The following is a 27,349-nucleotide window of genomic DNA, read 5'->3' as shown; positions in this document are numbered from 1 at the left end:
TATGCATATTTTATCTCTTCAATAAACATTGTAAAAGTCGATTTGGCCTTGGCACGTGGGCCTCATCCTCGATAACAGCAGGTTTACTTTCTTGTTGAATGGAGGCCTCGAGGTCACTGAACTGTGTATTTGGAGATGATGGCTCATAGCACACGTGTTAAGCAAAAACATACATGAGAAGTAAGCAGGTTACTGTGAGTGATACCATAGAAACGTTCTCTTTGTTTAAACATTACAAGTAACATGAGTGGCAAACATTAATGTTTCATATTGCTTGCAATCCTCCCCCCCTCCCCCAAAGCAATGTTGGAGCCAATACTAGACCAATTGTCCGTTCCTGTCTCAGTATCAAAACAACATTGACTGGGTGGGGGCGGGAGGGGTTTGAAAATTTATTACTAAATTAAATCCTTCATCACTGCCATCATCGTCACCATCACGACTCATCATCATCATCATCATCATCATCATTATCATCATCATCATCATCATCATCATCATCATCATCATCATCATCATCAACAACAACAACATCACCATCACCATCATCATCATCATCATCATCATCATCATCAACAACAACATCACCATCATCATCATTATCATCAACAACAACAACAACAACAACACCATCATCATCATCATCATCATCATCGTCATCGTCATCATCATCATCATCATCATATCATCATCATCATCATCGTCGTCGTCGTCGTCATCATCATCATTTACACTATAGCCACACAAATATAAATCTTACATTAACTGCAAGTCATCAGAAAAACCAAATATTTAAAACAAATTATTGTTTTATTACTGCGCGCACAGTTTGCAACAACAACATCAACTGCCAGATTGTGCTCAATTGAAAAAAAATAGATTTTTTAAAGTCTAATATGAAAAAAAATTTTGTTTTTGATTAGTGCATGTTGAGCCCCATAGTTGTCCCAAGTGGAACAGTGCCACAGGACAAAATGTAATTACAGTACATGTTGAATTAGTGTTTGTCCCAAGTGGAATAGTGCCACAGGACAAAATGTATTATTATCTAGATTACTTTGATTAGTGCATGTTGAGCCCCATAGTTGTCTCAAGTGGAACAGTGCCACAGGACAAAATGTAATAACAGTACATGTTGAACTAGTGTTTGTCCCAAGTGGAACAGTGCCACAGGACAAAATGTAATAACAGTACATGTTGAACCAGTGTTTGTTGCAAGTGGAATAGTACCACAGGACAAAATGTATTATTATCTAGATTACTTTGATTAGTGCATGTTGAGCCCCATGGTTGTCCCAAGTGGAACAGTGCCACAGGACAAAATGTATTATTATCTAGATTACTTTGATAAGTGCATGTTGAGCCCCATGGTTGTCCCAAGTGGAACAGTGCCACAGGACAACGTAATAACAGTACATGTTGAACCAGTGTTTGTCCCAAGTGGAATAGTGCCACAGGACAAAATGTATTATTATCTAGATTAGTGCATGTTGAGCCCCATAGTTGTCCCAAGTGGAACAGTGCTACAGGACAAAATGTAATAACAGTAGATGTTGAACCAGTGTTTGTTGCAAGTGGAATAGTACCACAGGACAAAATGTATTATTATCTAGATTACTTTGATTAGTGCATGTTGAGCCCCATGGTTGTCCCAAGTGGAACAGTGCCACAGGAGAAAATGTAATAACAGTACATGCTGAACCAGTGTTTGTCCCAAGTGGAATAGTGCCACAGGACAAAATGTATTAAATATTATCTAGATTACTTTGATTATTGCATGTTGATCCCCATGGTTGTCCCAAGTGGAACAGTGCCACAGGACAAAATGGAATAATGGTACATGTTGCACCAGTATTGGTCCCAAGTGGAATAGTGCCACAGGACAAAATGTATTATTATCTAGATTACTTTGATTAGTGCATGTTGAGCCCCATAGTTGTCCCAAGTGGAACAGTGCCACAGGACAAAATGTATTATTATCTAGATTACTTTGATTAGTGCATGTTGAGCCCCATGGTTGTCCCAAGTGGAACAGTGCCACAGGACAACGTAATAACAGTACATGTTGAACCAGTGTTTGTCCCAAGTGGAACAGTGCCACAAGACAAAATGGAATAATAGAATATGTTGCACCAGTGTTGGTCCCAAGTGGAACAGTGCCACAGGACAAAATGTAATTACAGTACATGTTGAACTAGTGTTTGTCCCAAGTGGAATAGTGCCACAGGAATTAATGTATTATTATCTAGATTACTTTGATTAGTGCATGTTGAGCCCCATGGTTGTCCCAAGTGGAACAGTGCCACAGGACAAAATGGAATAATAGTACATGTTGTACCAGTGTTGGTCCCAAGTGGAACAGTGCCACAAGACAAAATGTAACAACAGTACATGTTGAACCATGCAGTGTTTGTCCCAAGTGGAATAGTCACACAAGACCGAATGTATTATTAACTAGATTACTTTGATTAGTGTATGTTGAACCCCTTGGTTGTCCCAAGTGGAACAGTGCCACAGGACAACATGTATTATTAACTAGAATATTTTGATGAAGACAAATACATGGTGAGCTTAAATATTTGTTCCAACTGAAACAGTGTTATAGGGTTATTGTATTAGCTAAAATATATTGATTAGGAAAAATAGTACAATGAACCAATGTTTGTCCTAAGTAGAACAGTGCCACAGGGCAGAATGTATTGACATGAATACTATAATTAAAAGAATAGTGCATTCTGCATCTTGCCATGAAATTTGTCCCAAGTGGAACAGGGCCATGGCAAAATGTATTTAAAATAAAGTCCTAATTGATTAGGATTATTTACTATGTATATAGTAAATGTTTTAACCATTGTTTGTCTTTAAAAGTGGAATTTGGAACAGTGCCATGGCGAAAATGTATTAGTTACGGTACTATGATTAGAAATATTGTATAGATAGTACATGTTGAAGCGATATTTGTCTCAAGTGGAAAAGTGCCACAGGACAAATGTATATCAGAATGTGAATAGGAATTTACAGATGCTTGTCCTGATCAACAGCATCAACCCCCCCCCCCTCTTTTTTTTTTTATTATCAAAGTGGAGATTTTGGCATCAGAAGAGAGCTCATATTTTTTTCATAATCCCAGTGAAATTTTAGCCCAAATTATGTTCTGTTTTGATGTTATGAATGAAAAAGTGATAGCCTCATCCTCAGTGAGTGCAGTATACTGATCTATGGGACAATAGTGAAACATGTTTTCTAATTTAAAAACAGCTAGTGCAAATTGCATCAAAACTTGGGAATTTTATTATTTCGGTACAGGCCTCAATGTGAGGTACAATACGAAAAAATCTGGCAACCTGCCATTAAGTTGTATAATTTCATGATCTCAATTTGATCTGTTAATCTGCTGATGTTTATAGACTTATGAATTGGATTTTGCTTTGATCTATTCTTGCAGCAATGCAGTTAATACTATCAGTGACTGCTGGAACTATGCATATCATGATGAATTTGTCAAATCTGATGCCAACAGGCATTCAGCCTCATAAAGGTAAGAATTAGAAGCACATGAATTAAAGGACATGGCTAGTTTTAGGTACATTGGTAGTTATAGTAATACTAGTTAACATGATATAACATTATAAAAGCAATTCGGGAATGTTCACAAACACTTGTTTGGGGGCCTGATGCAAAAAAAATTATCGCATAGTTTTGCGGGGCCCCACTTTTCAAACCTCACTTTTTGACATGAAAATTATGGGTCAGCTCCATAGAAAAGCATCTAAACTCATTTTTCCTGGGAAAATTTGTGGTCATTTTTTCAGGCCCCCCCCATAGGAGGGTCAAAACTGTAAAAGTCCCCCCTTTTTGCATCATGCCTCCCTAACAAGTGTTTGTGAACAGTCCCTTACTGGGTTCCTATGTGTACCATTCAAATATTAGCACTAGGATGTACACGTATACATTGTTTTTTGGTTTAATGGCTTGAAGGAGTATTTTGTGATCCTAGCATCCTCTTTTTATGACATTTTCAGCAGATATCAACAAAAAAAAGCTTATACCCAAAATTTCAGTTGATTCCGATTTTGCATTTGTGAGTTCTGTATGATTATGTGTATTACACTGCTCCATAGACAATGTGTTGTAATTTCGTTCTGGTATACCAGATCAAACTTCAAATTTCAGGATATCTAACTTGCTAACGAATTAATCTACAAGAAAATTTTTGATTTTTTTTTTTTATGTAGCCAGATGTTTCCAGTGATATAAAAATCGCAACTTTTTTAAGTAAAGTGATGCTGTGGATCACAAAATGCCCTTTTAAACTGGGAAATTAAATTTTGTGTTTTTCACCTTTTTTTTTGGCTAATTACAACAGGAGGGACCCTCCCAGTCAACATTGTCATTTCCAAACTACGTCCCGATATTGTCATGGTCAATGAAAAACAGAAATCTATCCACTTGATTGAGTTACGGTAACTGTGCCATTTGAACAAAATATCTCTAGTGCACATGCGCGTAAAACTCTTAAGTATGAGAACTTAGTTTCTGATATTGTTGACAATGGCTATGCATGCAACATCACCTGCATCGAAATCGGATCCCGTGGGTTGGTTACCCCTGAAACCAAAGAGCGTTTGGTTACTATATTTTCTTTTGGTAAGTCAAAACCACCGAGATCTTTGCCAAAAGACCTCAGCAAAATTTCCCTGTTGACCAGCTACACTATTTGGAATGCCCGCCATGATCCTTCCTGGGGCACTGCTGATCAACCCCATCTCCAGCTTTAATCTTCTTTGGCACTCGTCCAGTTTATAGTTTTTCGTTGCTCGCGTCGTTGCATGTATAGCCCTGCATAGTTGATGACTTTTGTCTACCAACTTGTCCTGGGCGTAAGTCCAGTCTTTGTTTTTCATTACTTTCTTTGTTTGTCTGTTTTGCTGAATAAAGATTGATGATATATATGAGCTGGGGGGAGGGGGCAAAGCTGCACATTTACCATAGGTAGTTAACATCATGGGCTGCATAAAAACGCATAGCAATTGAACCGGAAAAAGGTCAAAAAAAAAAAAAAAGGTCATCGAACTTTACACAGGGTCAAATTTCAAAATTGCTCAAATTGTGTTAAAAACCATTCCAATCAGGGATGCCTGATTTCCGGTAATTAATGTTTTTTTCCCTCAAATTTTCTGTTAATACTAATTTTCCTAACATTTTCCGTCGAAAAACAGCAAAATAGGTCAAGGTCAACAGGCGCAGGCCTCAATGGTACTCGACTTATTTTGTTGTGTTACCTAACGTCCTAGATGGTGCAATCCTATCCCTATTTGAACTGTTTTATCAAAATGAACAATTTTGACACCTCTTTTGTCAAAATCGGAGCACTTGGATGTTTTTGACCCCCATAGAACCTTTGACCATTTTGGTTATAACTCAAGAGCGGGATGTCCTAGATAGGTCAAACTATACATTTTCTGAATCCGTTTGACAAGAGGAATACAATGAAATGGTTTGAAACACAATTTGAGCAAGTTTGAAATTGGACCCTGTGTAAAGTTTGATGACCTTTACCCATCAAAAGCTACTCCAGTTCAATTACTATCAGGCATTTTATGTAGCTCATCAGAGGATGATTTAAGCACTTCCCAGCAAGTCTTGCGGTTAGCACAGCTGTGTGAGTGAACATGACACCACTGCCCGCCCACTGCATACACACGTGCATGGTTAAATTTGAATTTGGACTGATATATTTACAATAAATACACATTCAAAATGCCAGTCGATTTCACATTTTATGTTATCTACAGAAGGTGTGAATATATCCTTCATGCATACATCACTCTCGATCTGAAATCGACCAAGTAATAATGACACACGGGCAATTCTAAAACAACATCTTTTGCACAGAGTTCAATGGGATTTGAAAAGTAAAGTGGCAGTTGAAACTCTAGTGATAACACTTTTACAGTGCATGATGGGGCTTCCTTAAATCATCCTCTGGTAGCTCATGATGTCAACTACCTGCTTTGACACCCCCACCTCCAACTTGTACCAAACACCCCAAATTAGTTTTGACCATCACTTGGCTTGATGGATTCATTTACATATGAAATTGTATCCATAAAAACTGCAGCACTGCCATCGACTTTGAATTTTGTGATATACCAATCGATACCAAATGTATGCAAGAGAAAGCGTGTGCAGCTACAAAAATGTGTTATTTTAATAACATTCCAATTATATTTTCAATTGCATTGGATTCCTGTTAGATTTCTTATTATGGCACCACGTCCAAGCATGAATTTACTTTTTCTTTTCTTATTGCCTGTATGCATGGAATGTGTTGCATTTTAGATGTAATATACCCTCCCGAGATGAGTTTGTTCAAATCACAGTGCATGATTTTGAATAATAGACTGTGGATCGGTAATCATGGTAAAATAGCATATTGCTCCCATATAACTAAAAAAATTTTTTCTACTTACGCAGGGTTGGAGTGATTCCCATGGATTGGAACTAAAGCAACCACCAGAGAACAAAATTTGAAAGGAACTGGAAGCCACTACCTGATCAGAACAAATAGACTCGCACAGTTTTAAAGAAAGCATTTTTGAAGAAAAAAGTCATCTCAAAACCCCATTGAATTAAAGATGGACAGTTTAAATGGAATTTTGGTGTTTATTTATGTCTTGTTAATGTTTCTAGACAAAAAAAAAAGTTTGTTTCCTGTAACATGCCCATTAGGTTTTATTTTGCGCATTAGAATTTTTTTCACTTACAAAGAAAAAATTCTGAAAACAAAATCGCAAAGAATAATATAAAACACTACTGGAGTAAACATTTACATGTCACACAACAAACGAGCGTAGTGAAAATAATTTTTATACTGGAGAAAATATCACATTTTTTAAAGCCTTTTTTAATCTGCAGGTTGAAAAGGGATCATAAATATTCTTGAATATGAAAAAATATGATATTTTGTGTCTCGGAGAGACCCACAGGTAGCTTGTGGCACATGTAATCAATATTATTTTGTAAATTAAATCTAATACTGGAACCAAATTGAAGGTTTGATGTCACATCAGATGCCTGACGATGTCAGATGGTTTCGAATGCAACGTAGTGAGTTGCAAAGTTTTAGTTCCAGTATTAGATTGACCTGTAATCAAGTTTGCTAACAATTTGGATATTATTTGCTTTAAAACCAAAAGTAATTAAAAAAAGATTAACTGTGCTTCATGTCTTTTTACCATTATCTTTTGAGCCCAAAACCCCGGGGGGTCACTCCCATTGTGGCCTGTACACCATCCGCGATAGTGAAAACGCGTAAAAAGGGTAGTTTTTCGTGGGTGTCAAAAACATGAAATATTGGAAAAAAGGGTAGCAAAATTGCAATTGCTAATACGCGGAAATGAAATTTAGGGTAAACCCGTTAGAAAACCCGTGTTTAGGGTGTGAACGCACCTGTTTAGGGTATCGTTTTAGCCAAGGGTTAAATCCTTGTTTAGGGTGCTTTTCAAAAGTTGATTATCGCAGATGGTGTACAGGCCCAATGGGAGTGACCCCCCAGGCCCAAAACAAGGAAACACATTCTATTTTTAAAAAATCCTGTGTAGTATTTACAAAATACTGAACATGTGATGCAGGTCAGTCTGTTCCCTGGAATACAAAAGCTTGTGTAGTTTATTCTGCAGAGAATAAGATATGAGGGTCTGTCAGTATTTAATGAGTAAGTCAGGTAGAACTTACTTGTGGGTTAGTTAATTTGGGTATGCCTAAAATATTTTGCTTTAAGATGGCTGTATCGGCTCCGGTGTCATGCACAGAATTACTTGAAAATGATACACTGTGTATTGATGAGTAAACCTTGATTGCTTAAGGTTTTCCCCAAAAAATAGCAGTTTTGATATCTGCAATTTGTTTGTCATCTCAAAATCCCAATGAATTACATGTACTACAGGGAAGTGTTTTTGGCACTTTGCCAATTTCTCAAAATAGCCAAACCTTTGAAAACAAAGATTTTATTAGAACTAGCAGTTGTATATTTGCTGCCAATATATCACAGAATAATGCAAACCAACCAAGTAAGAATATATTTAAAAGAACTGATGGTACTTTTTCATGTTATCTGTATTGTTTGTAGAAACAATTAATTACTAAAATTCTAGGATTTTATTAGCCAATAGGGAAGATGCTAATGGTTACCAAACTTTCAGGGGTTTTAAAGATGACCAGCTTTTTCCAATTCAGTGTTTCTATTTTAAGCTACAGTGTTTCTAACATTCCCTAAAATACAAGCTGGAAAAAAGTAAACCTTTCATCCAAAATCATGGTGAGAGAATTTAGGTATTAGGTCGCATGTCACAAGGTCGTACCCTAAAAAGGTGGAGGTGTTTACATTTTTCTAAATGGGACGGAATGAAAAATGTTATACTGCAACAACCCCCTTGTCCTATTGAGCTAGATGAGGTCTCATTTTAAAGTTGAAGGATAGGGTAAAAATTGTGGAAAATGTCAATGAAACAGAAGTTTAAACAAAAAAATGGCAGCAGTTTACATTTGTAATTGCAGGGGTGTGGAGGAGCAGGTGGGTCAGGAGGAGGTTGAGTGTGCTGAGTGAATGGGAATATTGTTTTTTTTTCACACCCAGACATGTTTTGCAATGAATATCTTTTAAACAATATATAAGGAGCTGTTTTAAGTATTTAATTGTGAGTAACACATGAGAGTATTGTTCTGAAACATTTAAACATTTTTAGTATCAGTACTTGTAAAGTGGTACGCTCATTTGCATGGAATGCACTTGTAATTCCTTATGTATTCTATTGTTTTCTAATATCGAATTTGAAGAAACAGCATTTTGCCATAGCACGCTTATTAGTCACCCTACTATGCTAAAAGTATACATTTTCTGGGGTGAAATTTGCTGACAAATTCAAAATTTGCATTCAAAATTGAGTAGGTGGAAGTGTTAACAAATTGTCCTTAAAAATTCAAAAAAATAATTGTAATTCATTTTACATACTTTTTCCGCACCCTGTATACAAGACGCCTTTTATTGAAAGAGTCATTTATTGACTCCCAGATGTTCACAATCATGTTTGGAACATATTCTGATACAAAATATTCCAAACAAGCTATTTCAATGATGTGCAATGTAAATTGCTCTGATAATAGTCGAAAAGGAGAAAAATGCATTTAAAGTTTCAAATTTACATTGAATCCTGTACATTAATTAGGCAGAAACCGTCAGTTTTCGCAAAAACGGAACATATTTTTTCTTCAAAAGTCATGTTGATTAATAAAAAGGGTCAAAACCTCCAAAATATCCCAAAATCATTTTTTGGTAAGTTTTTGGCCTGTAACGCAAAATGGACCACCTTCTGACATGCGACCATTAAGCTTAATTTTGGTAACCATAGCATAACACCTTCCCTGTTGCCCTGTCATTTTTGACGTCGCAACATGTTAGGCATCAATTTTAAGCAAGAAAATGTTAAGTCATGCAACTTAAACCCTAAAGGAGAGAACAATTTTATATACTGGACTAAAGTTTATTTCACTTAAAAAACATAAAAATATAGCTACATGTATTTTACTGTTTTAAGAGAAAACTTCTGCCATTATGGACGGTTCACAAACACTTGTGTAAGGGGGGCCTGATGCAAAAAATGTTATCGCGAAAATTTTACGGGGTCCCCCCTTTACAGACCTCGAAAATTTTGACATGAAAATTATCGGTAAACCCCATAGAAACTCATTTTTCAGGCCCCCCCCCCCCCCTTAGGAGGCTCGAACTTTTTCAGGCCCCTCCCTTTTTTTTTGCATCAGGCCCCCCTAACAAGTGTTTGTGAACGGTCCCTTATTATTTGATCTGAAATCGAACTGGAGGTAACGACCAGCATGCATGGTATATGATCATGGAAGTAAGAGCGCCTTTTATCTAAAGACTGCACAAAAAAGTAATGCAGCTGTTATAAACACACCTACTGGTATAGCTTCAGAACTATAATTATTGTTTTCACAATATCTTGACATAGAAAGGACAATTTATGCGCATTTTGATACCTCAATAACCTCATTTGTCCAACGTTGTTCAATACAACACAGTGGTGCTTTTAAAGAAAAATACCCAAATTTAAAAGTTTACAGCGATCAATGGTTATTACGCAAGCACCCTGGCACATAAAACGCTCCATTATCTTTGCACAGTTAAACTCATTACAAATAGCTGCAACTTTTAAATTCGGATATTTTTCTTTAAAAAAACTGCTGTGTTGTTGATATTGGACGAATGGGGTATCAAAATGTGGGGTATCACAATAAATAAATTGTCCTTTATCAGTGTTGAAACATTGTAAAAACAGGTATTAGTTCTAAGCTATACGCATTTTATAACAGCCTGCGTTACTTTTTGTGCAGTCTTTATAAGGCCTAAAAATTGTTTGATTGGGGTAACATAAAAAAAAATAGGGTCGTTGGTATTTTATTATATTTTTTATTTATTTTTTACACACATCTTATGCTGTAAATTGCTTTTTTTTATTTATTTTTTTAACTTCAGGTTTTGTGGGTTTTTTATTTAATTTTTTTTGCAAAAAAAAAAAAAAAAAAAAAGGGTTGGGCCTATTTGTAGGGTCAGTCCGGTTACGCCAATCAAACAAGGCCTAAGTAGGTAGCTGTAGCTTGTAATCAGCGTGGTGGTGTTGGCTCGAGATTAGACATTCGCAATTGAATAATTCAATACGTTGAATATAAAGTTTTTGAAATTCCTTTATTTTGATGAATTTAGACCTAAAAACTACTCTTACTTATATAGTATAAGTCTTCTTAAGGGTTTTGACATCATTTTTGGACATCCGAAAAATTTTGCCAAAATATTGGATCTTCGTTATTTGGCCAAATTTCGACCTAAAAACAACTCTTATTTATAGTTTAAGTCTTCTACAGTCTTTTGGCACCATTTTTTGCAAAAAAATGGCTAAAAATTTCAAAATTTTGAAGAATCTTCATTATTTGGCCGAATTTTGACCTAAAAACAACTCTAATATATAGTTTTAAGTCTTCTACAGTTTTGACACTATTTTTTACCCAAAATTGCATTTTAGAAATTCAAGGTTATAAGACTTTCGTGATTTCCCATAAATTTCACATAAATGTGGTTATTAGGTAGAAATTCGCCAAATAAGGAAGTTCCAAAATTTTTGGCTACAATTTTTGAATGTCCAAAAATGGTGTCAAAATACTCTAGAACACTTGAGCGATACATAAAAGTGGCTATTAAGTCGAAATTTACCATATTGAAGTTCTAATTTTTGGCTAAAATTTTTGAATGTCCTAAAATGGTGTCAAAATACTCTAGAACATTTGACCGATACATAAAAGTGGTTATTAGGCCCAAATAAGGCCAAATAAAAAAATAAACATGTTTCACGCCCCCTCCCGCTTCTTTTTTGATGTTTCCTCAAATATATTTTTATTTTTTGAAATTCAGTTATAACTTTTCAAAAAATATGTCTAGGAAGTTGGGATGCTTTCTATTCGCTACTTGCACGGTTCCGCCATTATGCACTATGTGCGGGGAGAGCCTCGAACTGGCAGCATACATGAATGGGAATTGAACTAGTCATAACGTTCTGTGTAAGGTTACATAATTCTTCCTTTCATGTATGCTGCCAGTTCGAGGCTCTCCCGCACATAGTGCATAATGGCGGAACCGTGCAAGTAGCGAATAGCCTTGTTAAGATACAAGAAACATTTTAGGAAGGTTTTGTGATCATTAGAGGGGTGCAACTCTCAGAACAACAAATAAAAAAGGGCCTCCTCCTTTTTCCACTAAAACAGCTCTAAGTATGGGTATTTAAGCTTATTTACACCAATTTTGCGATAAAAAATAGAAAATAAAAAGCCCCCTCTTCCTCCTTTTTTTCGAAAACCCGGACGTGAAACATGTTTTAATTTTTACTTGGCCTAACGAAGTTCAAAAACTTTTGGGCCAAAAATTTTTGAAAGTTCAAAAACGGTCTCAAATGACGCCATTAGGCCTACCCTTGATCGATACAGAAAAAATATTAAAAGTGTAATATTCAACGTATAATAACGAATCTCTAATCTCGAGCCAACTTCACCGTGCCTAATTGTAATCACCAATTCAGATGTTTATTGTTAAGACGACAAAAAAAAGAAACCCTGTTCTACGGGCGGACAGACTTTTCAAGTAGGGTCGGTTGGTCGGCTCTTTAATCGATTTAATCTCAACTGCGGTATACCATGTTTTCGACTAATTCAGTAGTTTTTTGACATCTTAAGAAATACACCAATTTGGAGCTCCTGATTTCAGTATGTTAATGAGAAAAATAGGATCTTTCATTTGATATCAATTTATTACATGATGATTATCATTTATAAAAACACTGAAGACTACCGTAAAATGGGGTAACTTTGGTCATATTTTCGTACAGTAATATTGTTTTTAGTCATATTTAGTGTCAATTTATTAAGAAATATATTTAGAAGAAATACTAGTTACTCATGTCCAATTTTTGACCAAAAATGAGCATTTTTTTACATAAAATAAAAATCGATATTTGTGAGCAAGGATGTGTGCTTGATTAATTTTGCAAGGGTCAAATGTCACAAAAACAACTTGCCATTTACAGCGAAGATCATTTTTTATATTTTTTTCTTCATTTTTTAACCCCTAGGGCACCATTATAACATTATTTGTGACGTGTCATGTCAAAAGGAGACACTTTTGGGCAGGATCGTAAATGGAGAAATAGCCAAAAATCTGCCCGTGGGTGATTTTTTCACAATTTGGGTTTGTTATGAAATTGTGATGTTATTAATGTTAAAAATATTGTCTGAGGGTGCATCTTGTATTTTTTGAGACATTTTTCAAGGTAATTCCTGCTCTCAACATTGTCAATAATATCTTTAAAGGCCGATATCTCAATTTCCAATTTTATAATACCATAACTTACGAACTCAATATCTTTGCTTAGGAATATCCGATTTCATTGGGGAAAACGGCATTGTGGAGCAAAATATCTCTATATTTAAGATATGTAAAAACCTCAAAATTGATAACCTGCCCATAAGTGTCTCCTTTTGATGACACGTCACATTTTTCCTTGCCGAATTGTAAAGCTTTTTTTTTTTTTTTTTTTGGCAATATCTTTTAATTTCAGCCCGTTTTTGGCCTTTTTAGCCTAATTTCAGCCTAATTTCACATACTTATTCAGGTTTTTTTCATGCATGATCATTCTCATGCCTGCTTAAGTTAGGAAACCGGGGAGGGGGCACAACGAAAAATTTTGGTGGGTATCCCCCCCCCCGGAATTGTGAGGTGGTGGGTCTTTGGGAGCTGACAGCGTACCGATAAAAGGGGGTCTTTTGGAGCTGCAAACAGTCCAAATCAAGGGGCTTTCTGGTTGAAAATTGCCTGAAAAAAATCTTTCGGAGCTCTATTTTGGTCAAATATAGGGAGTCTTTCGGAGCTGCGAAATCCAAAGGGGGGGGGGGCTTTCCAGGGGAGCATACCCTTATGTTCACTTGTGTTGAGTGCCCCCCCGGGATAGGAAACATCTTGAATCTGTTTTGGAACCATAAAAACCTGGAGGATGCAAAGGTGGTGGTCAGTGCTAGCTCCCAGTATAAATTGGTGTGTCATCCATAAAATAAGCACATACCTTTGATGGCATAAACAGGAAAATGTGCTTTTTTATACTCTTAATATGTTTAGACTAGAAAACTTGCTGGAAAGCACACATAGATAACATTATTTTCTTTCAAAACAAGAGAAATCAACAATCTTAGCCTACGATTAGGGTCTAATCACGGTAGCTCAACTTTGCTAAGAAATTAATGTAGGTTTTTTTTTTTTTTTTATGTTCAATTCAAAAATGCCCATCGGGATTCAATTTCGGTGTTGATACTTTTTAAAAGGAAAAAGCAGATGAAAGTATCAAATAATAATATTGCAAGTTGATTTCCAAATTGTGTAACAATTAGACCTTTAGTATTTCAGTATTTTTTTTTATTAGTTTGCTACCAAGTTTCCCGCTAAGTTTAGTACGTAAAGTGCTAATTAATGGACCGTTCACAAACACTTATGGGGGTTGATGCAAATGGAGGCACTGGGAAGGGGTGCCATGATCTTACACTACTTTCTATGAGTTGACATGCGTACAGACATTTTTCAAGGGAGGGGGCTGAAAATAATTTTAGGTCCGCAAATGGGTCCCTGAAAAATGTGAATTTTCCTGTTTACATCAGGCCCCCTCTAACATGTCTTTGTGAACGGTCAAAAAAAAAAAAAAAGTAAATAAATTGATGTTTTGGCGGGGATAAAGATTTATTTATTAGCTATTAATTACTGTATAAATTATTTGCTGTTTCATGCGAAAGAGGTAATAAAATGATTGTTATTTGAATATTGTTGTTTGTAGCACATTTTGTTCGTGTAAGTCTCTTGCATTAGCCTCAACTGTTGGGCTCATTTGAAGAAGAACGTGATGTTGATATTTTCCAAAAGATAGTAATTTGAATCTTTTCCCCTTAGTTGCATTGGGCTAACCAAAAAAAACCAACAGTATTAAATTACGATTAGGCAAGGGTTTCACTTTTATTTATGCCCTGAAAATCATTGACTCGTGCAAAATACCAAACGATGTTGAACTACATATGCCTCTTAAACAAGTTATCCAACAACCCAATTAATATTCCTTAAATTTCAATTTATAGCTCTACAATTGCGAATGCCCCATTAATCTGTCAATCACAGCTCATTAAAGATCCTTTAATTTAGAGGTAATAACCGTAAAGTTACAAATGCCCCTTTAAACAACTTGATTAATATTCCTTTAATTTAGATTTTTTTCATTCACAAATTTGCGAATGCCCCTTTAAAAAGTCATTCAGCAAGTTTGCAATCCAATCAGTAATCAGCTACTGAACAATCAGCATTCAGTGATCAGTCTTATACCTGCTGAACAATCAGTAATCAGCTACTGAACGATCAGCAATCAGTGACTGAACAATCAGTAATCAGCTCCTGATCAATCAGTAATCAGGTACCCATTCAGTAATCAGTAACTGGTCAATCAGCAATCAGCAGTCAGTGATCAGCAATCAGTAATCAGTGACCAGTCTTTTATACCTGCCGTGAGAGGAGAGGTGATATGGGTTGTAGTGGTGGTGGGAGCAGCAATTTCAAAATGATTCCAATTATTTTAAGTTTTTATTAATTACTTAATGTTGTTAGTGACAAATAAAATCAAAATAATATTTCCCATGATTCTGGAATCATAACATTCTAGCTGGCCACCAAACTTCCCAATATGGTCCCCATTTTGGAACATGGCAGGTATCTGCCTTATAGATGTTCACTTCTGGCAAAAATCACAAAATTAAAACAAGAGGTTTTGAAGTATGCTTACTTCAAAGAATCTTCATAAAGAGAAATTCCGAGCAGCCATTTGGCGGCCATTAGCCAATATGTTAAATATCGCAGACTGTAAACAACAAAGAAGATATCACTCTTGTCTTGTATTAGGGGCTAACATCAGACACTGTTCTTAATAATGAGATATACAAATCACCTCAAATTATAGATCCTGGTTTTCAATCTCCATGATAGTTACCTTGTTTATGTAGTCAGATATATGTAGCATCAATGAGATCGTCGACTTTAACTATAGTTATCATTATGGGCACTGTTAGGGTGTTTAGTGTCGTAAGAGACGAATACACAGTGATGCTACCCTCTTCGATATAGAGGCGATTGAAAGCTCAGAGTGATATACGAGTCAGATTTTATCTTGCGGGGAGAAACATAAAACATTAACTTAAATAATTAAAAATACATCATGGTATATTACAATTTTAATTTGATTACAAGTGGCTTTTGCTTATTACAATATATATATATATATAAGCTACTGCAGATTATTAAAAAATAGATAATACTGTTGGTCGCGATTGCAAAGATGACTCGAGGCGAAGTCTGCTTATTGCGCCGAGAAATTTCAAGAATGTCAACCTGGTCTAGGTTCACACTGTCACAGTTCGAAAAAAAAATGGCTACTAGGTTTTTTCCTCGATCCAAGTTGAGAAGCCCCGCGGAAATGTCTCTATCATATTAAAAGATGACAAAGTACGGTATGTCTGAAAGACAGCAGGTGGCTCAATTACCCAGATTTCGCCACTACAATACGCTTAACAGAAAAACACTAGATGGATGTTTTAGATTGTACTTCTGAGTACAATACAAAGCTTAACTGACTTTCTTGCAGCAATTTTTGTCAGTTTTTGTCATTTTGCACCAAACTCTTTCCAACTTGGACCATCTTTCAAACTGTGTTAGATTGAACAAATCATAACGTTTTAAGTGTGCTTTTTTGCCCTGAACTGTTTAGTCAGCATCACTTCATGACCCGGATATGAACACAACATTTATTTGCGCAAATGCGACAGAGGGTAGAATGATTTACCCACGGGCAAAGCACGTGACAGGGCAGTTGAATTAACAATGATTAGGTACGTATCTTTTGTTACGAGTTGGTGATGGTGGTGGGGGGGGGGGGCTCAATGCCTAATACGCCTTTTTCCACTTCTCACACGAATGCACAACGATAACACACTGTTTATATAACATAATTTTAATCTGTGATTAAAAATAGAGTATTATTGGACAATATCGTTGCATATAAATGTTGTTACGAGTCGTACTGACACAAGGCCAAAATTACCTTTTACCCAAATTCACACGAATGCACAACACAAATACACTGATTGATTAAGCTAAAAAGATCCTTAATTAAAAGCAAAATATGATAGGTACAATATATGACAACAAATGCATATACAAAAATAATCACACAATTACAATAATATTTTAACTACTCTGACAGTACTTAACCAGCAGTAGGTGATCATAGAGTTCTTGTAATGTTCTGGACGGCTGATGTAAATCACATGTCCTGCGAAAATCAGCGGAGTCCTTTGTACACTTGCATATCCTTGCGTATAAAATCCTCACACAAAAATGGTGCTGTTTTCTCCAAACATTCAACTCCTTGCGCTGCTTTCTACAAACTGCTATTTCCACCTTTCACATAATATCTTCAGGAATCAGGACTGTGATGCAGTTGTCCCCACTTATACTGACAGATGTGTTGTTTCTTAAACCAGACTTCAGCAAGTCGACAGAAGAATATAATATATTCCTTTCTTGGAAGAAATACGTTCTTTGACGTATTCTAGATCTTCTTCGACAACACTGGCAGGTTGCAGTGCATCGACTACATAAAATAATTCTGGTTCGCAATTTCCTTTCTTTGAAGGTATAGTAATGGACTATAAGCACATTGGCTAGCCCAAAACAACACTATAAACTGTGAAGAATCATGTTTACATTTTCTTATATACCAAACACATTCTATTAATAACCAATTACTACCTTCACACTATGCTGCAATCTGGGGAATTCCCAAGTCTTAAGCATAACATTAACCTTTCACATTACATCACTTCCTGTGGGGTTTTTTCCCACTTGTGATGTCATTTTAACGTTACAATCTCAGAATGATCCAAATTAGAAATGATTCAATTTGTTTTTGATCAAGTTGATGCAAGAAAGGGGAATCCCTAAAATGTCTCATGAAATAGATTTTAATTGTACACAAAGTTAAATCATCAAATTAAATTACTCAGGGCACATCACAATATATATGAATGATACAATCAATTACAATCAACAAAATATACATGTTTAGGCTAGATATCCAGCATTCTTATTGTTGATTATAAAGTTCTGTTGCACTCAATGTTCCGGACGACTCTCAGAAATAATGTTCAGTTTCAACTTTCAATGCAAATCCTTTGGCAATGACGACACTCACATTGAAGTTAGTTTCACTTACTTCCAAGTAGGCTGATTCCAAGTGTTCAACTTTGTGAACACATTGCTGCTCTAAATTCATAGAGCACAGGGTATTACACCAGTTGCTATGGCTTTTAAGGTTTGGTCATGACGCCAGTTGTATCGCCCACTTTGCAGTGAGAAGTGTCGCAGCCATTGAGTATATGGAACAGTGTACTGTTGCTGTGATGACATAGCTGGCAGGATCCAAGATTGGTCGTGCCCCACAATCTTAGGCTCGTGGGGGTTGACAGTTGGTCATGTATGGCATTGATATGAAACGACAACAGCTTTGATTAACTTCTGATTCTTGCTCATCTGTTTGTCCTCTGCACATATTATTTAGTATGAGGTAGAGTTTTCTCTGCTCTTGTTCATTGACTACATTTTATCTGAATTGCTTTGCCTTCTTTCGGAGACAGTATTGAGCTTGAATGCTCCCAGTATTTGTTGCGATGATACTTGGTGACTTGCATGCACTTTACAGAAGTTGTGAGCCTCTTTAGCTGTAAGCCGTATATATTCCTACTTCGGTACGGGCGGTGTTGGTGGTGCATCGGCTTACTCCAGCCCATCTCTTCAAGTGTTTGGTGCAGGTAGTCTCCATATTCTCGAGGAACGTAATTCTCGTCTTGGCATTGCATAGCGTTTTGGACGAACTTTTTCATTGCATGCGACCGACATTTGATTGATTCGTGTCCACCTGAGGAAGTAATTGACTGTGTTGATCAATTTATGGCAATCCTCTGGGCTTTTGGCAATCAGGGTGAGATCATCTGCGTAGGCTTTAGCTGATGATTCGGTGGTTGTGTTACTCACACGGTACACAAGGTGGCTGTGTTTATCAAGCAGATCAAGACCTAAGTTGAAGACAGCCAGAAATAGGATGCAGGATAATGGGCAGCCTTGGAATACACCAATACTGCAATTAATTTAGAAAAAGAGTTACTGTTCCAGAGGTAAAACAAAATTATGTACTGAATTCATGGGTTAAAATCAATATCTGGACGAAGTATCTATGCAATATCCATATAAATTATTGTGCCTTTCCAGAAGGTTACTAACAAACATTAGACTAAGAAGCAGCAGTAGCCATATAGCATCAACAGTTACAAGAAAAGCAGGAATATAATCTGCATGCTATAGTGCCTTATATATATATATATATATGATTACATATACAATTAGTGTATGATTATATCAGTAGTATTAATATAGTAGTACGGCCATCATCTTCAGGTATAAATAATTCAGATTCTGTAATAATTTTAATTTGTACAATCTCGATATTAAAGTTGTGAAAGATTATTTATTGGAATCTGGAGTATAAAAGGAGATGAGAATGGTATGTAGGGTAGGGTGTGGCGAAAAATACATTCCTTCTCGGATCGACTTAGAGAGTGTGTCGAAGAATTCAAATATCACAGATATACTTTTGTAAGGCCTGTGGTTCTTGAGTTATGTTGTAAAGAAGGCTGAAACACACAACAACACTTTAGTAAAACGTACACAACTCATTAAAAACAATAAATCAAGCAAGTTTTCAAAGTATGTGATTTTCAGAATGAACATTTGCAAAACATCAAAGTGTTATGTTTCAAAAATGTTTTAATTTAGATAATGCTTTTTTGGCTGCTTCGACCAACAATACATCGTGTACTGTACCCTTAAGTGATTATGATACGCTTTAAAGAGTACACCACGTGTACTACTTGAAACCAAGGGATATCTCCTTGATATTTACTTGCCCTTGGGTAGGAGCTAAAAAGCAGACACTATTCTTAATACTGCGATACACAGATGAAGCAAATCACCTCAATAGATCCTTGTTTACAACCTCTCATGATAGTTGTCTGCTTTTGTGTAGTAACATGCATACAAGCACCAATACGATCGTCGACGTGAACTATAGTTATCATTTAATCATTTATTCAGATTTTACCTTGCGGAGACACATAAAACATTAACTTAAATCATTCAATTTTGTGAAAAAGTGTTTTTTGTTTGTTTTAGTTTTAGTACAATAGAGATAATCTACTGTGGAGTTTTAAAAATTAGATAATGCTGTTTGTTGCGACACAAAGATGACGTTGAGCTACGTCCGCTTATTGCTGCGATAAATTTCAAGAATGTCAACCTGGTCTAGGTTCACACTGTCACAGTTTGAAAACAAAAATGGCTACCAGGTCTTTTCCTCGATCCGGTGGCGTAGCGACGGGGAAGAGGCAAGAGGTGGCACGTGTCCTGGGCGCCACCCTTAGGGGGCGCCGAATTGACCAATTAGGGATCAATTCTGCGCCCTCCAACCGATGAAAGTCAACATTTTCGCGCGCCAAATGAATTATAACCAAAATTATTATTATTATTTTTTTTTTTGAACAAGTTCATTTGGAATGTTGGATTGAACTGTAAACGTGGTTCGTTTTGAACAATTCCAGTGCAAAATGTTGATCTACTCACATTTTCAGTGACGTTTCACCACTACACTAGTGGTTTCTTCAGACTGCATCTCATCACATCTTGACTGCTTCCTTTTATAGTCCACAGTAGCCGTTGAGGGCGTGATGAGTTGTGAGAAAGCATGTTGGAAGCTTCCCAAACCTGAAGCAGCACAATTACGTGCGGGGATTGTAGGAACATTAAAATCCGCGAAATTACCTCCCTCAAATATCAGTAAAGATGAGCGAGTCGCGATTAACCAGCTTCAAAAAGAGGATTATATCATGGTCCTGGGTGCTGATAAAGGACGGGCAACAGTTGTCATGGACAAAACAGAGTACCAAGATAAAATGTGTAGGCTACCCTCCTCAGCGACTCAAAGACTTATGAAAAATTAGATCGTGATCCCACACCAAAACACAAAAGAGAACTGGTTGCAATTTTACATAGGCTTGAAAAAGAAGATAAGATCAGAAAAACGGACAAGCAGTTTCTGTACCCCACCTCGGAAAATGTACCTCGAATTTATGGTAGCCCCAAAATTCATAAAGACGGTACTCCGCTTCGACCTATAGTAGACTTTACAGGCTCAATCGGTTACGACGTGACCAAGTCCCTTGCTGATATTTTGAGTCCTATCGTTGGCCAATCTGAGCACCATGCTCTGAACTCAAAAAGTCTAGCTGAAGATCTAAAAGATGTAACCCTTGAGGAAGATGAGATCCTTAACTCGCATGATGTGGTGGCGCTTTTCACGAGTACGCCTATTGATCTCACTCTTCATGTGCTCAGAGAAAGACTAAATGAGGATAAAGATCTTAAAAACAGAACTCTCCTCTCCATCGACGACATAATAGAACTTACCAAATTTTGCCTTGCTACGGTCGCATATTTCAGTTACTCAGGTCAAATCTATCGCCAACGTTTCGGCATGGCCATGAGTAGTCCCCTCAGCCCCCTCGCTTGCAACATCTTTATGGAGTGGCTTGAGCAGAAAGCTCCGGCAAGCTGTCGCCCCCGTCTCTGGAAGAGATATGTTGACGATGTTTTGGAAATAGTACGCAAAGGACAAGTAGACAATCTTACAGATCATTTAAACACCATTGATCCCACCAACAGTGTAAAATTCACCTACGAGCAAGAGCAAGAGGGTTCTATTCCCATCCTTGATACTCTTATCACCAGAAAACCCGACGGTTCAGTGAAACTTAGCATTTATAGAAAGAAAACGCACACTGATCAATACTTGCAGTTTTCCTCCCACCATCCATTACATCAAAAATTAGGAGTGGTCAGAACTCTGTTAGATCGGAGTGATGCTTTAGTCACTGAGAAGCGGACAAGCAAAAAGAGGAGAAAAATATCCGTGAAGCCTTATCGTGCTGCGGATACCCGGATTGGTCAATAAAGAAAGTAAAACAAGACAGAGTTACTCCCAAAACAAAGCCTACCTCTAAGCAAAAAGATGACGGTGAAAAGTCAAAAGGCATGGTTGTAGTTCCTTATATAGAGGGCCTTACCACTTACTGAGCGAGTCTCGCGAGTTTTTAAAAAACATGGCTTCGCAACTGCTATGAAACCACACCGTACAATACGTTGCATGCTCGTTCATCCCAAGGACAAACTCCTCCCTCAACAAAAAGCGGAGGCGATTTACGAAATCCCCTGCGGAGACTGTGCTAGTTCATATATTGGAGAAACCGGCCGTCCCTTGGGAGTCTGCTTGAAAGAACACCAAAAAGAGGTGGAGAAACTTGAAAGCAAACCATATACTCGAGCTAGCCGAAAATCATCTATCACAGATATTCACAAGTCAGCTATCACCGACCACGTAGCTTCTTCTAATCATTCCATCAATTGGGAGGACGCAAAAGTTATCGACAGGGAAGCTGACAAGACCACCAGATGGCTAAAAGAGGCTATCTGGATACGCCGAAAAGGAAAAGACACTCTAAACAAGGACGAGGGGCCTATTCACTCAACAACATCTTTGACCAACTCATCACGCCCTCAACGGCTACTGTGGACTATAAAAGGAAGCAGTCAAGATGTGATGAGTTGCAGTCTGACGAAACCACTAGTGTAGTGGTGAAACGTCACTGAAAATGTGAGTAGATCAACATCATTTTGCACTGGAATTGCTCAAAACGAACCATGTTTACAGTATAACCAAAATTAATTAGTGATTAACCATATTATTTTGTGAAATTTTTCGCGCGCTCCGCGAGCAATTATTTCAAGAATTGGGGTGGGTGGCGCCATTCTGCATCCTTAGCCCTGGGCGCCACAACCCCTACCTACACTACTGCCTCGATCCAAGTTGAGCAACCCCGAGAAAAATAATTCTCTATCATATTAAAAGATGACAAAATACAATATTTCTGAAAGCAAGCAGGTGGCTCAATTGCCCATTATAAGTTTAACACTAAAAATCTGGATACATTTTTCCCAGCAATTTATCAATAATATTTCTATAACACGCATAGAATTTGTTTGTATAGTATGATACCGTCCATCTTCCAGATCTGGGTTAGATTCAACAAATTTTTAACATTTTAAGCATATCTTACCCCGACCTGTTTAGTAAACACCACCTCATGACCCGCATATGAACATAACATTTTATTTGAGCAAAGAGGATTGACTGAGGGTAAAGCACGTGACAGGGCAGTAGATATATCTAACATGAAACGGTCCCAAGTTGGCCGAGTGCTAAATTTTCCATTAAAATCAGATTATGCACGATCTTTTATCCAGTTATAAGGTGAAGCCCTGCGTTCAGTACTGGTTGTTAACACTGATTTGATACGTATCCTTGTTGCCAGATGTTGTCTTTAGTAGTAAAGTAAACTCGACTGCTGCTGTTATAGAGTTATATAACACGACGGATTTGAAAGTCATTCCCATTTAGATCCCTGCGGAACCGTATTACAGGAATGAATAATACATTTGATTTTCATCCGCACAGGACAACTTAGATTTTAGGTTACCGGTATTTTATCACACGCTGGTGTAATTGTATGTAAAGGGGAATCACGAAAATAAACACACACAACTCTAGAATGATAAATATTCTAATTAGCTACTTCTGTATTTTTCTTTGTCGCAATCGTTCGTTTGTTAATTGGCTACTCTGTGAAATGGAGCCCAGTGAATGGCAGTTGGCTGTTATGTTTTAGGGCAGGACGGTAAGTTGATACGCTGGCGTATATGGTAACTAATTTAAAGTTTTTACACAGCTAAATGGTATAATAATCGGCAATTCACGACTTAAATATGATTAGCCATTGTGCGTTCATTATGGGCACTTACGTCGTTGATTTGCTGCAGTGCATATTAGTGCCACACCCCACATGCCCCACGACCCCAACACTCCCACACCCACACCCCCACACCCCAACACCCCACACCCCCAACCCCACACACACAAATGCAGCCAATGATAAGGTAAACACTAAAGCATGACAATTGTACTCTTGTCATTGAACACTGCTCTAACCAAGGAAGACATCAAGATTGACTTTCCTGTTGCTGTCTTTCATTTCAATTTGAATTTCTCACTGTAAACACGGCACAATGTTGCTGAATCTTAGTCTACCGTATCAAAATAAAGTTGAAATAAATGAAAATATATCTTTGAAGTTTAACTATATTTTCCGTGTATCTGATTGGTGTGTTACTATGATATACTGGATCAGATTGTCCAAAAAATATTCCATTTAATGTAGAAAAGGGGGTTACTGTACAAGAGGTAAAACAGAATTATGTACCAGCTGAATACCTGTGTTTCAAATGGATATCTGGACGAATATTTTAAGTCTCTATGCAATATCTACATAATATGTTAAGCCTTTCTAGGTCTAACATTAAGAGTACACATAGTCGAAGCAGTCACAAAATCGATTTTTATTACCTAAATTAATATATTATTGAAAAATAACACTTTGATGTTTTGCAAAAGATCATTCTACAAATCATATACTTTGAAAACTTGCTTGAATTATTGTTATTAATGAGTTATGTACATTTTACAAAAGTGTTGTTGTTTCAGCCTCCTTTACAACATAACTCAAGAACCACAGGACCTACTTGAAAAGCATTAAAACGATTATGATTTTTATTTAATCATCTTTATTAACCAAAAGAAGAAGAACATATAACCCCAAGATCAACTGAGGTCCATACCGATCTCAGGCAAGGGTAAACACAATTACAAACAGCAAATATACACATAAACAATGAGGAAATACATCATGGCGGTGAGAAAACAGTTATATGACTTCTTGGACATTCCACTTTGGCTCATGTCTCGAGTTGAAGATGAGTAAGATGACATGAGAACGGACTTGGTAATTTGGTCTTTCAATACCTTGAATTTTAAAATAGCATAAATACCACATGTACTACTTAAAAACAAGGACATCTCGGTTGATATTTACTTGCCCTTGGGTAGGAGTTAAAATGCAGACACTATTCTTAATACTGAGATACGTACATAAATGAAGTAAATCACCTCAATAGATCCTGGATTTTAATCTCTCATGATAGTCCTTGTTTTGTGTAGTATCATATCATATAGGCTATGTAAGCATCAATGCGATCTTTAATATGTGACGTGTCATGTCAAAAGGAGACACTTTTGGGCAGGTTATCAATTTTATGGTTTTTACATTCTTAAATATTCTTAAATATAGAGATATTTTGCTCCACAACGCCGTTTTCCCCAATCAAATCGGACATTCCTAAGCGAAGATATTGAGTTCGTAAGTTATTGTATTATATAATTGGAAATTCAGATATCAGCCTTTAAAAATATTATTGACAATGTTGAGAGTAGGAATTACCTTGAAAAATGTCTCAAAAATACAAGATGCCAGTTATATTCCGGTCTGAAACTATTGGCCAATATTTTTAACATTAATAATGTCACAAATTCGCAAGAAACCCAAATTGTGAAAAAATAACCCCGGGTAGATTTTTGGCTATTTCTCCATTTACGATCCTGCCCAAAAGTGTCTCCTTTTGACATGACACGTCACATATAGTTATCATTGTAGGCACTGTTAGGGTGTTTAGGCTCATTGTCTCATAGTCTCATTCAGAGATGATTACACAGTCTTCGATATAAAAGAGAGATGCTTATTGATATACGAGTCAGAATTTACATTGCGGAGAGACATACAAAAATTAGTAAACTTAAAACTACATCATGGTATATTGCAATTGTTTTCAATTATACAAAAAAGGTGTTTTGGGGTGTTTTTTATAACAATTAAGATAACCTGCTGTAGAGTTTTAAAAAGTAGATAATATTGTTGGTCGCGACGCAAAGATGACGTGAGGTGAAGTCTGCTTATTGCGACGAGAAATTTCAAGAATGTCAGCCTGGTATAGGTTCATAATGTCACAGTTTGAAAAAAAATGGCTACTAGGTTTTTCCTCGATTGAAAGTTGAGCAGCCCGTGGAAATCTCTCTATCACGATAAAAGATGGCATAACTTAAGTACAATATGTCTGAAAGACAGCAGGTGGCTCAATTACCCAAATTCTCCACTATAAGTTTAGCGCAAAAATCTGGATGTACTTATTGAATTGTATACCTGAATGCATATTAAGCTTTCCTGACTTTTTCCGAGCAAATTTTCATTTTAATGATCACGCGCGTTTCTTCTATTTTGCATCATCGTTTTAACTCGTATAGTATGATACCATCCATCTTTCAAATCTGGGTTAGATTCAAATCGTTAACGTTTTAAACCTACATTTTTATCCCGACCTGTTTAGTAAACACCACTGCGTCCCGGATATGAACACAATATTTATTAGAGCAAAGGCGACAGAGGGTAGAATGATTTACCCACGGGCAAAGCACGTGACAGGGCAGTACTAAATATATCTAACATAAAACGAGTTCTCGGAATGATTTGATAGGGAAGTTTGTTAAATTTTCCATTAAAATCAGATCCTGCAATTATGTAGGAGTTATAAGGAGAAGCCCCACAATCAGTATTACAATCCTTGCGCGAAAAGCTTGCCACACTAAAGCATTAATTGGCCAATGCATCCTCCCCCGATCCCCAATTGCAATGTTGATTTGGACAACATCGTCATCACATTTACATTACAGTAAAGCCAGAAGTCCTCCGCGTTTGTGCTTTTCCGCGAAAATCACGGAATTCGGGAAGAAATGCTGAAAAGTAGGTTTGCTAAAAAGCGAAAAAAATGAACTGAAAATGCTTTAAAAAAATTTATAAAAAAATATTTTTTTAAAGGAATTAAAATTACTAAATAATAAAGTCGGCTTCAAAATTCAATATAATAAAGTGAAATAAAGTTAACAAACTATCATTTCACCTGCATAGGCTCTGTCTTGTGATATTGCAATCACCTGATCGGAATTTTCCATCAAAAACACTTTTTTGTGAAAATTTTATTAACGCAAAATTAACAAAGCGGAGAAAAGAGGAATTTGACATTTGTAAATTTTGGGCTTTACACTACAGTCTCCCTAGTCTGTGTTACAGACCGTGTACCTATATTATCCATAGGGAGAGAAACTACTGGGAACCACACACTCTCGGAAACCATAGTGGGCACACAAAAGACAAAGACTGGCTCGTAAAAGACAAAGACTGGCTCGTACTTGCCGCTTCGCGGCTCGAATATCGCGGCTTCGCCGCTCACCCCCCACCCTTGATCGCTAGTCCGACACTATCTCGAGTCAGTCTTTGACAAAGACTACAGTCTCCCAAGCAAGGGGTGTAAGCTGAATGTGTGCATTCTCAACTATTATACAACGATAATGTGGACCTATTACATAACCTACTTAACTCTGGCGATTGTGTGCTGCATGCGTCGGAGTGGTAACGAATTTCTGCCAGGATTGTTGAGGGGGGGGGGGGGTGAGCTGAATGTGTGCAATTGCAAATATTATACAAAGATAATGCGCAACTATCACATACTGAGCTCTGGCGATCGCGTGCTTTTAACACTAATGCA

At 36.8% G+C, this 27,349-nt stretch overlaps 1 protein-coding gene across 1 annotated transcript; it reads left to right on the top strand.

The window, feature by feature from the left end:
- Positions 1-20,086: 20,086 nt before the first annotated feature.
- On the top strand, positions 20,087-21,758 carry LOC140154384 (uncharacterized). Its single transcript, XM_072176950.1, has 2 exons — positions 20,087-20,136; positions 20,801-21,758. The coding sequence occupies exons 1-2, from the start codon at positions 20,087-20,089 to the stop codon at positions 21,756-21,758; spliced, it is 1,008 nt and encodes a 335-aa protein (XP_072033051.1).
- Positions 21,759-27,349: the final 5,591 nt, after the last annotated feature.

This window comes from Amphiura filiformis, chromosome 6, assembly GCF_039555335.1.
Source record: "Amphiura filiformis chromosome 6, Afil_fr2py, whole genome shotgun sequence".
In the NCBI taxonomy this organism is placed as follows: Eukaryota; Metazoa; Echinodermata; class Ophiuroidea; order Amphilepidida; family Amphiuridae; genus Amphiura; species Amphiura filiformis.
Note: the sequence above shows the minus strand (reverse complement) of the source record. Positions and strands in the feature narration are given on the sequence as shown.